The sequence below is a fragment of the Paroedura picta genome, chromosome 8 (genome assembly GCF_049243985.1).
Source record: "Paroedura picta isolate Pp20150507F chromosome 8, Ppicta_v3.0, whole genome shotgun sequence".
NCBI classification, from domain to species: Eukaryota; Metazoa; Chordata; class Lepidosauria; order Squamata; family Gekkonidae; genus Paroedura; species Paroedura picta.
In genome coordinates, this window is record NC_135376.1 from 44,059,851 (window position 1) to 44,073,380 (window position 13,530).

General features: G+C 45.3%; 1 protein-coding gene across 5 annotated transcripts in view; it reads left to right on the plus strand.

Annotated features, from left to right (window-relative positions):
• Positions 1-12,370, plus strand: part of LOC143843437 (prominin-1-A-like) — a 37,149-nt gene extending 24,779 nt beyond the window's left edge. For 4 of the 5 annotated variants that reach the window (XM_077349469.1, XM_077349470.1, XM_077349468.1 and 1 more), the window contains 15 exons: positions 1,918-2,077; positions 3,429-3,581; positions 4,114-4,237; positions 4,581-4,672; positions 5,142-5,226; positions 5,386-5,535; positions 5,685-5,747; positions 6,352-6,441; positions 6,593-6,646; positions 8,451-8,531; positions 8,923-8,991; positions 9,667-9,756; positions 10,346-10,458; positions 11,357-11,380; positions 12,046-12,370. In XM_077349469.1, the coding sequence (XP_077205584.1) occupies positions 1,918-2,077; positions 3,429-3,581; positions 4,114-4,237; positions 4,581-4,672; positions 5,142-5,226; positions 5,386-5,535; positions 5,685-5,747; positions 6,352-6,441; positions 6,593-6,646; positions 8,451-8,531; positions 8,923-8,991; positions 9,667-9,756; positions 10,346-10,458; positions 11,357-11,380; positions 12,046-12,097 (1,400 nt within the window). In that variant the 3' untranslated portion in view covers positions 12,098-12,370. The remainder of the gene's footprint in view (positions 1-1,917; positions 2,078-3,428; positions 3,582-4,113; positions 4,238-4,580; positions 4,673-5,141; positions 5,227-5,385; positions 5,536-5,684; positions 5,748-6,351; positions 6,442-6,592; positions 6,647-8,450; positions 8,532-8,922; positions 8,992-9,666; positions 9,757-10,345; positions 10,459-11,356; positions 11,381-12,045) is intronic. The other variant, XM_077349471.1, reaches the window with a different exon arrangement.
• The last annotated feature ends 1,160 nt before the right edge of the window (positions 12,371-13,530 follow it).

Below are 13,530 nucleotides of genomic sequence, written 5' to 3' on the forward strand. Positions count from 1 at the left end.
TCCATGAGCTCTCCACTGTTTGGCCCTCCTCTGTAGATCCAGCCAAGACTGCAGGGTCAGTGAAGGCCTGAGATGTAGGGAGGCGAAGAGGCTAACTGCATCTTGTTCCTTCTCCTCTCTTCTCAGTTCTCTCCTCCACAGCCTGGAGAGGACTTGTAGCCTTGACTCTGGCTTGCCTTTGGGCCCCTTATATGGACCAGGACTGATCATGGGCATGCCTTCTCTAACCTTCCCCAACTATTCTCCACTTGACTGACAGCTTAGCTGGCCTGACACTAGTGCAGCTACTGCTGGCAGCTCTAGCAGCTCACAACTGAGCCTGCTCAGTGCTGTAATAGAAGGTGTGCATTGCCTGGCCTTGCCACGCCAGCCTGCTTGCCACAGGCAATAGTAGGTGCTGCTAGCTGTCCAAAGATTGGGATTGGGATCATGGCCACCTTCTGTGACCCGGATAAGCACGGGAGGAGCTCTCTCCCAGGAAAATAGCAGAGTGGGTTGGATCTTGCCAGAAAGATTTCCTCCCCCTCTCCAAGCAGCCCAAAATGTAGCATATGGGGGGAATCAGTAAGAATACCCTCCCCTTGCACACTCTAGTCTCTCATCCATGGGTTCCAGCCTAGCGACTCCCATGAATATGGTTTGAGCCAATGACAAAGGACAGTTTACTGACTGTTGGCACTGCAGGTACGTCTTACACTGAGAATTCACTACGGCCATCACTTTGTTCTAATTCTTTCATTTCCAGTTCCATGCTTGACAAATGTTTCCCATTTTAATGGCAACTTCATTTATGAATATTCTGTTACTAAGTACCAAGAGTGGAGAGCAGGGGCACTTATCAAAGGAGGAGGATATAACATTCACACTGATTTTCTCATGCATTTAATTATTCATCCTCTATCATTGCCAAAACCATTGCTAGGTTTTTCTTCTTTTCTAAGTAAAGCACTGCAAACATTGGTTTGGATTCTAGCATTAATAGTGGACTCCTGTAGCGTGCAATACATGAGAAGAGGGCCGCACCAAAGATGGAGAATAAAAAATAGTGGTGCTGAAAGAAAACGAATTTGTTTATTCTGTTATACTGCCCTTATATGCCCTTCTTCAGGGAGACCTGTACAATTGTATCAAGTCGTTCCCACTGAAATGTATAGGGGCAGCATAATGGAATAAAGTTGTAGTTGGCCCTATGGCACAGTGACTTTCTTGTTCTTTTGCTTCTTCTGTAAGGCGCCCACTCTCCACCAACCTCCCCAAACATTCCTCACTTCCTCTCTTCCTTATTTCCCTCTATTTCTCACCCCATTTGCTTCGACAGTTATCTCCATATTATGACTTCTTTTGAACTGGTTTGAGTTCCCAGGGGAGCAGGAGCCTCCTTTAGGTCCTATATTTCCTACCCCATGCTTTGTGGGTCAGTTCTGACTATGCCTTCAACATAGATGCTTGCATTTATAATAAAGAAACTTTAATTCAAAGAGTTTGCTTATTTAGAATTCAAAGTCTCTCACAGTAACTTGCATTTTGCAAAGTTAGTTATCATGGCACAGTGCTTATTATTTTATACCTTGTAATAATGCTATGGAATGCCAATAAAGGTAATGAAAGAATGCTTATTATTTGGCTAGACATCCCCATCTTCCTGAGCTGCATCCTTGCGGAACTGCTTGTCTGTCCCTGATTAATCTGATTGGAAGTTCAAAGCAGTGGTGTAATACCCAGAATTGGCATTGTCCTTTCTTTGTGCACTGTATTAATTTATGCTATTTTAGTAATGTTAGGACCCAAGTTCCTGTTTGACAGCCTTCTAGGCTGTCAAGCACATGCCCTAAGTGCATCCAGAATAAACAGATGACAGATTCCTATACCAGTTCCTGTTGGCTGTAGCTCACAACCATTTCTGGTCTGCCCTTACAGAAGGACAGGCTCATCTGGGCAGCATCAAAGAGAAGATTGTGGAATTACGCAGCCGCCTCCCTATACTGGACACAATGGGGAATGTCTCTGAGTTTCTGGGTGACATCACCAAGAAGGCTGATGCCTATGAACCAGATGTCAAGGTCTATGATGACTACAGGTATGAGTTGTTCAGTGTAGTATAGAAGAGCCCCTGGAGCTAGGGTAGACCAAATTTGTTTTAGAATAATAGAATCATTGAGTTGGAAGAGACATCCAGGGTCACCTACTCACTGCAGAATGCAGGAAATTCACAGCTACCTGCCCACCCACAGTGACTTCAATTCCATACTCAGATGATGCCTCCCCCCCTAAAAAAAAAAAAAATCCCTCGCCAGTCTTAGTGTCCTAGATGTCCACAGAGTTCATGCTACTTGATATACCTTGATGCTTTTTATTTTCTATATTTTATGTGCCAAGAAATACAAACATTCATCAACCCTGTAACCCTCGCAGTGCAAACATTTGCCTTCACAACAATACAAATAAAACAACAACTAACATTCCTAAGCTTCCACTTCGAACAGTTCCTTCCTTCAGCTGTCTGTGCTACCTACCTTTGAGCATAGGATGTTACCCTTTTAATGGCCATGCTGAGGGCTTCACACTTTGATCCTGGTAGTTTGCATTATAAAACACAGCACAAAATCCAGCATTGCTTATAAAAGGCAGGTTTCCCAGAAACACTTTTGGTTGAACTGATAGCAGCAGCTTCAATCCATCACATTTTGGTAGGGTTAAACCAGGGGTGGGCAAACTGTGGCCCTCTAGATGTCCATGGACTACAATTCCTATGAGCCCCTGCCAGCATTTGCTGGCAGGGGCTCATGGGAATTGTAGTCCATGGACATCTGGAGGGCCACAGTTTGCCTACCCCTGGGTTGAACTGTGCTTTCTGGCTCTGCTATGTAGTTATAATGTTCCCAATATGCTAGTTATTGGAAAGAGGTTGGAGTTGTAGCCCAGGAGACAAGCCAAAGCCTCTCCGGTTATTGCTTACAGAGGCTGCTGACATGCAGCTTACTGTTGTCAGTCCAAGGTATGTTGATGTTTCCCAGCTGTGTTGGATGGCATGCCACTTATAATAGGAAACATTTAAACATCGGTTAACGTATGGATAGACTTAATCTTTTCCCATTAACTATACCTGGCCTTGCAAAGATCCATGCTTTCTTGTTGGCTTCACTCATGTCCAATCTTTTGAAGATAAATGAGTCTCTGACTTGATTTTGCAGATTGCTGACACAGCATGGTCCTGCTGGTTCATAGCAGAGGTGTGGCCCACTACAAGAGTGAATGCATTTTAACAGAGCCTTGTAGTTCAATCTCACACACAGTTACTGCAATCTAAAGCCCATCCATCTCAATAGGTTGGAGTCACTTTGTATAGGAATACGCTGTAATTTCTCTCTGCTTAAATCCTTGCTGAATTCTTGACACTGGTAATGTCCCTTTTTCTTTTCCCACTCCAGGAGGGTTGTTGGCATCTGCCTCTGCTGTCTGGTGCTCCTGATAATTGTACTCAATGCATTGGGCCTGTTGTGTGGGGCCTGTGGGCTAGACACGCAGGCACCACCCACCAAACGGGGCTGCCTCTCCAACTCTGGAGGAGACTTCTTAATGGCGTAAGACATTTTGCACATCATGGCTCTCCTCTTGGGGGAGGAATCACCAAACAGGCCCCCTGGGTATCTCTCTGATGATGTCCAAAGAGACAGACATTTGCAAATAGTGATAGAATGGGTTGGGAGGAAGAGCTGATCTTCCTAGGTGGTATTGTCCAAGTGCTTGAAGAGAGCTTTCTGGTGTTCAGTTTGAGCTTTGCAAGAGCAGCAATGCTGAGGTGTACACCTGTTTCTAGGTGGCAAAGCCTCTGTGGCTGGCAAATGGGACTGGAATCAGGAAGACCAAAGTTCAAGTCTCTACTCAGCTGTGTGGCCTACCCCAAAGGGTGCTGTGTTGATAAGGCGGATGACATTGACCTTGAACGCCTTTCAGCAAATTGTCCAGATGGGCTGTGAGCTGAACCATGTCCATATCTGTGGTGGATCATGTGTGGCTGAATTGCCAGCATGATTGTAGGGTTAGATGGTAGGGGTATGTAGGAAGGTCTGCTCTTCCAATCTGCATCTGATAATTTCTTGCTTCTCCTGACAGGGGTGTTGGGTTCAGCTTCATTTTTGCATGGCTTCTGATGCTGCTGGTTCTGCTGACTTTTTTAGTAGGGGGCAATATGTATACATTGTTGTGCCGTCCCTGGGCCACTGGACATTTCCTCCAGGTAAGTCCCATAAACTACCATGAGTATGCATGGATCCCATTAGAAAGGAGTGTGGGTCACAGAAGAAGTTAGTTGATGTCAAGGGTAGCTCTGTGGTAGCTCTACTGTGGTAGATCTACTCAACTGTGGTAGCTCTAAATCCCAGACCAAAGGCCACATTGCCACTCTGGGGGCCTCATTCCCACTTTTGTTCTTAATGTCATTTTGGCATGAAAGTTGCTCAACACAGCCAGACATTCCAGTCTTGAGAGGAGGGTATACGAACTGGGGGGGGGGGGAGCATTCTGTATGATGTTGAGTTGGTAAATAAGGAATCCCATAATTGTTGCTTCCTCTCTTTCAGTTCCTAGACAAATCAGGACTTGTCTCAGAATTCGTCCCATTGGGGTCCTTGGGAATGAAGGATTCTAACGTGACTCTGACCAGCCTGTACAAGTGAGTGCCAGGAAGCCTGCCTGGTTTCCCCTTGAACTTCTCTTACATCCTGCCAGCTGTGATTGATCTTCAGTATCTTCAGGGGGAGTCAGACCTTTGAAGGTGGGGTGAGAGCTTCAGACTGGATAGCAGAAATGCCAGGGTACTTAGCCCACCCATGCCAAGGCAATCTGTGCAGGGATGACAGGCCTTAGCCTGCAATCTTCTCAGCCAAGCACTTCCTAGAGTGCCATAGGAGCCATGCCCTTCTCCCCAGCACCCTCCAGAACAGTCACCATGCTCTTAGCCTTGCTGTTTCCCAGGGATCCTACTAAGAGCCATTTTCCTAGCCTTCCACAGGGGTATGATGACTGATTCTAGCCTGTACTGCCTTGGGGTAAATTATATAAGTGGGAAGCTCTTTTGTCCAACTGGTATTTGACATAGTCTGATGTGTTCTGAACTGCTAGCTAATTGTTCCTTCTTGCAGAGACTGCAAAAGCAATGACTCCTTGTGGAACACTCTGCACTTGGGTGAGACAGTCTCACTAGATGACTCCCTCAACATCAGCAAGGTCAGTGAAGAGGGCCTGCAGGAGCATAAAGCTTGTGCCCCTCGAGTCTCCACTTTGGGTCTTCTGGTCTGTGGCACATCTGCAGCCTTCCTAGACCAGAGGGCAGATACTTGTGCCCTGTGTTCCTACTCACCTCGTTTTTTCAAATTCTCACTGCAGTACACACAAGACATCGACTCCACTTTGAATAAATTAAACATCAGTGTGAATTCTACGGAGTTCCTGACAGAAGACCAGATGAGTTCCCTGAAAGATCTGGGCATAAAGAATGGGCTACTGAATCTGAACTTCACCAGTGTTCTGCAACAAGTGAGATGGGGATAAGAAAAGGGTTGTGGAGGAAAAGACGAGTTTGTTATAAGGTTGTCAATAGCCATACTCACTTCAGTGTCTGTGGCTGCCTTACAAAGCTGACCATCGTGTGCTCTCTCTGTTTTTTTTCCTGTGCACATAAACAGAACTTGACACAAATAAACTTGTCCGCATTCGCTGAGCAGCTAGACTTCCTGGCAGATAATACGGTGAGTGTTGCCTGTTCTCTCCCGACACCTCCCCTTCTCAAATTGAGCCTAGGTGTGACTTGCAATTGCCAACAATTTTGAACACAATACTATTTAGCATCTATCTTGTGTTTCCATTGTTCAAAGTGCTTTACAGTAATGCTTACAACAGTACACTAGTATGATCCCCCAGCTGTAGGCAGAAGGAGTGGCTTGACTAAGGTGATCTCACAGACAAAGGCTCATTCTCTTAGCTACTATGACTCACCAGTTCTTAGAGTTGACTGGCCCTCATGTTGCCCCAGGCTTCCCCTTTGGACACAGGAGGCACTTGTACCCTAAACTGCCTCTTGGAAATGTAGCCACCAAACAGGATTTCCAGAGAAGTGCATCACGGATAATGGAGGCACAGCAGGGATTGTTGGATGGCAGAGGGTTACTAAACAAAAGTGCAGGGCATTTGAATAAGGGAGGACTGTCTAGAAATGATATAGGCTTAAAGGTACCGGAAGCGGGAATCCACTGCACTTGACTATATGTCTGACTTAGAAAGAGATTTTGTGTGTGTGTGTGTGAACATGGAGACTACAGCCAAACCTCTTTATTATGATGATATCATTTTCAGAGCAGTCCCATTAGTGAACAACTGCTAAATCAAGCCAATCGTTTAAGAGAGATCGAGTCATGGGCCAAATCCAGTTTTTCGCCTGCAATTGTGAGTGATGCTCCTAACTCCCTCTTCAATTATCCTGCCTGGCTTGGTGCTGTCCTCTCTGGATGGATTTAACTTTTGGCCTCAGAGTTCTCTTGTGTACATGGAGACTCTCTTGGAAGAACCCTCTCTAATGAACATTCTTTGCCCTTAGCAAAAACTGAACAGCAGCATCCAGCAGTTAAAAACATCTCTGCCTCAGATTCCGGTAAGTAGTTTGAGTTCAGGTTGAAAGAATGGTGGGAGTAAAATCTCATAAAACTTTTGATCCCAAGTTCTTGAAAGTTTCTATAAAGGACTTCTTGCTATAGATATCAAAGGGGGGAAGTCACATGAGCAGGCAATCTGTCCAAGCCCCATGGCATAAGTCTTCAAACTATTACTTGCCAGTTGGGAATGCAGAAATTTCCCCTTGGAATGGATTGACATCACTGGGATCAGGGGGGTCAGACATACAGCCTGTGGACAGAACTGGCCCATTCAGGGTTCTTATCCAACCCATGAGCATCTGGTGCTGTTCTCAGCCTATGCGGGAAAAGGGGTTGTGGGAGGACAAAAAGCACCCAGGAGGTTTTGGAAACAGTCTTTTCTTTGTATTTTTAGTAAAAAAAAACAAAACCTAATATTGTTAATTGACTTTACATGTGTCCTTTACAAAGCTTATATCTCTAGTACCTAGCATCATATTTTTAATTCTTTAATTTATTTAATAAATATTTATTAAATAAATAAGCAAGCCAGCAAGATTGGCTGTCAGCTAGGAACATGTGGCCAGCTAAGGAAACTTGGAGAGAAGGGGCAGGAGGCCCACAGGATGTTAAGCTGCCCTGGCTCAACCATAGTCCTGGGAGAAAGAGTGCCGACTTACAGGCCCTGGGGAACTGTGATAACTCCGTCAAGGCCCTGATGTTGGATAGCAACTCATTTCAGCCCTGATTGAGGCCAGGTGGATATCTTTGGGGCTAAGGATTGCAAACAAATTGGCACTTAGTGAATTCAGTGCTCTCCACGGGGCATATATAGAGAGAGAATCCCTCAGATATGCAGAACCCAGACTGCATAGGACCTTAAAGGTCAGTACCCAAACTTTGAACCCGAGTTGGAACTCAACTAGCAACCAATGTAATTGTTGGAGGACAGGTTGTAGATGTAACCTCCAGGGCACCCTTGTGACTGGGGTTGTGCACTTTGGCGCACAACCCTACAAAGTTGTGACGATGTAAGCAGTCACATTTTGTACCAGCTGCAGTTGCTGGGTCAGAGCCTCGCTCAGAGTGAGTTGTAGTAATCCAATCTGGAAGTGACCGTATCCCCACGGCAGCCAGGTGGTGAGCGAAAAGCCCATGGTTGACAGTGTAAAATACTGCTGTGAGAACTAGTAACACTAGCAGTGCTAACTTGCCTTGGTCCAGCTGCCTCCAAAGGTCACCCATGAGGGTGACCACCAGTGCTTTTTCAACCCCATGACCAGGTTGGGAACTGGACTAGAATGGGTCCGAGATTGATGTTTCCTCTAGGAATTGCTTCTAGCTGGTCTGCGGCTGCCCACTCAACCACCTCACCTGGAACTAACATATGTGAGACTGGCAGGGTTGCTTGGATCAAGTGATGGTTTCTTTTCTTAGGAGGACCTGGCATCCCTAACAAAAGAATTTGACACCTTTACCTTAGATGGAGAAAGAAAATGCTAATGGATGGATCTGCTGATGGCCCAATGATGTATTTGTGCATTTTGGGGCCAGGGAAGATTGTATTATGCTATATAACATGTTTCAGTCTCTATTATCCTCTAGTGCTTAGTGTTCTTATTGCATTTCAAAGGGTTTGTCAGGACCTGATGTTAACGTAGTTTACTCCTTTATGCCTTTTGGGATATTGGATATAACCAGCGAAAGGGTTTGTTCTGAGTGGGCTACCCAGATTGACAGAAAGTAAGCCAGAAAGAACCCCCGAGATCTCATCTGTGCCTGGCTCTGTCAATGAACTAACCTGATAATTCTGTGTCCTACCAGGAGTTGGTGAATTCCACACTGATACAAGCAAAGGAGGTCACTAGATTTATGACGCAGCACTTAGAGGAAATTGTCAAAAATGTGAGTCTTTTTTTTTTTAAATTAACCTAGTCATTGATGCAGGGTACAGGATGGTGGGTGTCTTAGGCTTCATTTTATTTCCTTCCACCTTGTGCAATGCTGGGGCCTATTCCTAGCCTCCTGCATGGACTTACATGCCAAAGCTGATGGCGAACCAGTTCTGCAATGGAAAGGAGCACAAGTGGAAACCAAAACATGGAGGCTTGTGTTTCCATGATGGTACATGTCAACTCTGGCTAATCATGTATGAATCAATGCCCCCTTTCCCATTTCCTGGATCTACAAAAGGGTTTCGATAGCCATATGTGTGCTCTAGAACTGAATTACTTGTTGGATTTGGAAAGGGTTGTCCTGTATTCTCAACTCTGTTCTCTTCTCTGCTTTTAACTAGGCAACCCTGGATTTTATACACAATGTGCTGGATTATTTTAAAGTGTACCTGGACTGGGTCAAAGGCACTGTAAGTAACCTCAACTGCTGATGGAGACCAGGCTCAGCCTTTGGTCATGGCAAAATGGGAGCTGGCCGGTACTTGCTCGCATATGCATTCACATCTTATTTCACATCCAGACTGAGAACTTCATTCATGCCCTAGTTTATTAGGTGTTTGAAGCAAATAGCAACTGAGCCCAGCATGGTATAGTGGTTAGGAGTGGCAGACACTTATCTGGATTGATTCCCCACTCCTCCACAGGCAGATAGCTGGGTGACCTTGGGCTAGTCATAGTTCTCTTAGGGCTGTTCCTGCAGTGCAGTTCTGATAGAGCTCTCTCATCCTCCTATACCTCACAGGATATCTGTTGTGGGGAAAGGGAAGGTGATTGGAAGCCACTTTGGGACTCCCCTGGGTAGTGAAAAGCAGGGTATAAAAAAACAGTTCTTCTTCATAAGAACTTCCTTGCCCCAACAAAATCTTTGTGCCTACTTGTATCCTTTGGCTATCCTGTGGCTTCATGCTCAGATCATTCATATGGGACACACACTGTAGTTCTTCCAGGCTTCAAATGCAAAGGTGGTGTACTGGTTTGTAATGTTGGGAAAACGCCTACTGTATTTGAGGAATGGCTGTTGGAGTGGCACCTGGGGCTGGATTCTTTCTCATGCTGGTTATAATGTTTGTGTTACTTGCTGACAGATCACAGGAGAAGCGGCACGCTGTGGCCCTGTAGCCTGGACATTCGATGCTGCAAATACCATTGTCTGCAGCTACATTGTTGATGCTTGGGTAAGGGAAATAAGAGGAGGGCTGACCTCATCATTTAGTGACACAAAGACCTAGAGGGGAGTGGGGAGATAAATGCCATGAGTCAGCCTAGATAAGGGACAGCAGCATGGAAAGAAGAGGGTAGAGAAGATAGCAGCTATGGTTTGAGTTGTGTAAATAAGTTGACTTGCAGGCGGGGGGGGGGGGGTGTCCCACCTAAATTCTAGTTGTAATAGCTGTGATCTGTTTCCAGGGCAGTGAGTTTGCCACTGCATTGTGTGGGGTGTCTATATTAAACTTTGCTGAAGGCTTGGGAAGTCTTGACTGTGGGCAGCAGATTGGGGTGCAGCTAGGGAAGAGCAGCTATACACAAGAGCTATTTTTCCTCCAATTTGCTGGGCACTGGGTGAGGGGCATGCGTGAGCCAGCTCTTGTGCAGAGCCAGGAGAGAACATATGGGAAGGTGGCTGGTAGGCAGGAATATGTTTCTCAGTTCTGATGCTTCTTTTAGGGGTATGTCTGACCTTACAGTGAGGGTAGAGCCTAGGCTGATGTCAGGGGAATACATTCCATTAGCACTGACAGCCTCTTCCTTCTCTTCCACTTTCAGAATGCTTTCTGGTTCAGTCTGGGCTGGTGCACCATATTCCTGCTGCCTAGTGTCATATTGGCAGTGCGGCTTGCCAAGTTTTACCGTAGGATGCGCATGGATGACATCTACGAGTAAGGATACCTAGTATTGTTGGCTATTTTGCCTACTGCCATGACATGAGCGATACTTTCCTCTTTCTATCCAAACTGTACTGATTGGTGCAATCAAGGGCAGCCTTCCTCTCCTGAATCTGGCTTAGAAAACAGTGAACTGTGAGGGTGTCAGAGCTTCACAAAGGTATCTGCTTTCCTTAGGGTTGCAGGGAGGTTTGGATCTGCTGTATACCTATACTGGGGTCCCGCAATCCCCCTTGGTAAATCCATGCAAAGGCTTGGGCGGTTGATTTTCTTTCCGTTTCTGCTGACACCATCTGAATCCTATGGAGCCGTTCTACAGAACTCTAAGCATACAGTAAATCTGTGGCAACTTCAGGATTCACTAAGTGTTACTATAGCAAGGAGCCATTATAGGCTGTACCTGAGTGCAGGAGATACTGGTTATGGGTGTTTGTGGATTGTCACAGGTACCCAGAAATGGAGGTACTGATGGAAAGCCCCATCATACCATATGGTGCTGCTTTTCTCTGTAATTCCTGGCTTCCTGGTTAGCCTTTGAGAGAGCCATTGTGTGAGACTGGCAGATGGGGGTGGAAATAATTGTTCTGAAATACTCCCCCCTTAGTTGAGGAGGAGAGAAGGATGGTTGGGGTTTGACTCACACCTACCTTCCACTGGCTTGCAACTTCTGCCCACTTTACACCTGTCAGCCTCAGGTGGGATGGGAGCTGCCTTGCAGGGGTTGTCCACTCACAGTGGCAGTGACTCCTGCCCACTTTGCATGGAGTTGTCCTGAGAATGGGGTAGTATTAGAAGGTCATTGCCCAGCTTGACTTTCCTTGGTGGCCTTAATGGCCAATCCACCCCTGGTGGCAGAATACACTCAACTGACACTTTCCCTTTCTGTTACCAGGGACAATGGGGAAACCATGGAATTGTAAGTACCCATCCATACTTCCTTCATGTCATCCCCAGAGTTCAAACACAAGGCAGCACTAGATGGGGGAAAGAGGCAAATGATTAGGGCAAAGGGAAACATGGCTAGAACTAGAGAAATATTGAAGCAGGGGAGAGCATTCATCTCCACTAACGCTGTATGATCCTATGGCTCAAACTAGCTATAATGCAGGAAATCTGTATACAGGGTTTTTAAAAAATTACAGGGTTTTTAAAAAATTCAAAGCAATGATCCATGTGGGGAAATAGAGGAAGGGATATTTGATCCCTTCCCCTCAACACTATTTGCCTGACCTAAACTCTTGTGTCCCTCGTCCAGCTCTTGATGTAGTCATCAGTCAGGGGGTGGGAATTTGGACTATGAACATGGCACAGATGTAATTCTTTACTGACCCAACAACATGGTCGCTACTGTGGATTTGAAGTTTAAAATGAGAGAGAGATCCTGATCACGCACTTTCAGCTTCATGTGCAGTTTAATCAATAGTCTGAAGGACAAAAGTGTTTTTTTACTTATCTGAGACTGCTTTTTCTCAGTGTCATTAGAAGCTTTGTCCTTCCCTGATAGTGTGGTGGGGTCTGATACAATCTAGCAAGCCTTGAATAAAATTCTTTTCTGGGTTCCTCTTTCCTTCCCTTTTGCAGATCGAGGCCACCAAAAGCATTCAGAATGCCTCGGCCAGAACTGAGGAAATAGTGGGCCATTCCTCACCTACCTACCTTTGAGGGGCACTGAGGAGGACAATAAATTCTACACTACCCCTGGACCTCTCTCACCAATGTGGACTGTGTTGTTCAATATCAGCATTTTTCTTGGTCAAGACAACAGTCGGAGGACGCCACATTTTCTGCAAAAGATGACATTGTCTGCAAAAACACAACCCCAGTTACCATTACGCAAGCATCCAGTATATGATCTTGTGTATTGTACTCATATTTGCCATATTGAATTGTAAATACCGTAGTTGTAGCCTTTGCACTTTGTTGCTGCCACAGGGCTCTTGGGGCTGCAGTTCTTTGTGCTGCAGCTTAGCTGGGGAGAAGCAGGTCTTGCCCATCCTTTGGATTCAGTGACTGTTGTATTTATATGCCTGTAAGGTCTCTTTAGCCTTAGAGGATCCAGAGCACTCCTGCTACAATCACCCCAACCCGAAATGCTGACATGGACCTCCGAGTCTGGGGCAGTAGGGTGAAGGGCAGTTTGCAACGCTTATACTGCTGGATTTGTGTGACAATTAGGACTGATTCTGAGCTGAAGGTCCCTTGGTCTCAATCATTACTAGAAACATTCTACTGAGCAACCTGTTTACTTCCTTCAATGATTTAATTCTATTCAGTAGAATATTATAGTCCCCTGGTACTGTCAAATTTACAATGACAGTGTACTGTAGGTCTCATAATGCTACAAAGATACACAACTAATTTATTTTAAATTATTGTAATTGTATACCATTACGTTCTTACTTCTTCCTACCTCCACCTTAGAAGTGGGACCCGAAGCTGGATGTTTTCTTCTTGGTCTTAAAACTTCAATATTACCACACCTTTCTACTGCTCTCTGTATCAAGAATATATTTCCTAAGGCAGCCTGCATTGCTGTTCCACTCCAAACATCTGTGTATTCCTCCCTTGTTGCAGTTTAAAATACCCTGATATGTTTCAGGTCTATGCAAACAGGGGTGTCTTGGCCACCCTTTAGTAGTTAGGACCAGAATACCAGCAAGTTCTGGGATGCACTGTACCTACTTGGTGAGTACACAGCAAAAATAACAATGGAGGTCAGAGTGTTTTCATGTGTAACATACCTTCAAAGGTAAGGCAAAAACAAAGAGTCATGTGGCATCTTAAAGCAAGCTTTTGTGGACTACAGGCAAAACTGCATAAAGAATACTGCCTGACTCATTCACTGTTTTTTAAATGTGGAAATTCCCCCTTCTGCCACTGAATTCTGGCTTTGAAATTGACTCTTATCTCCTACCCAGTCCAGTCCAGTTCTTCTAAAGACCCAGTAAACAGTGATGACTCAACAATCCTTTTGAGCATTAGAAAGTGAAAGCTTTTATCTGACATTTTTTGTCACTTGGGCATAGTTCCTGCTTTTGTACCAGGCCTCTGCAATTATGTTTTCCA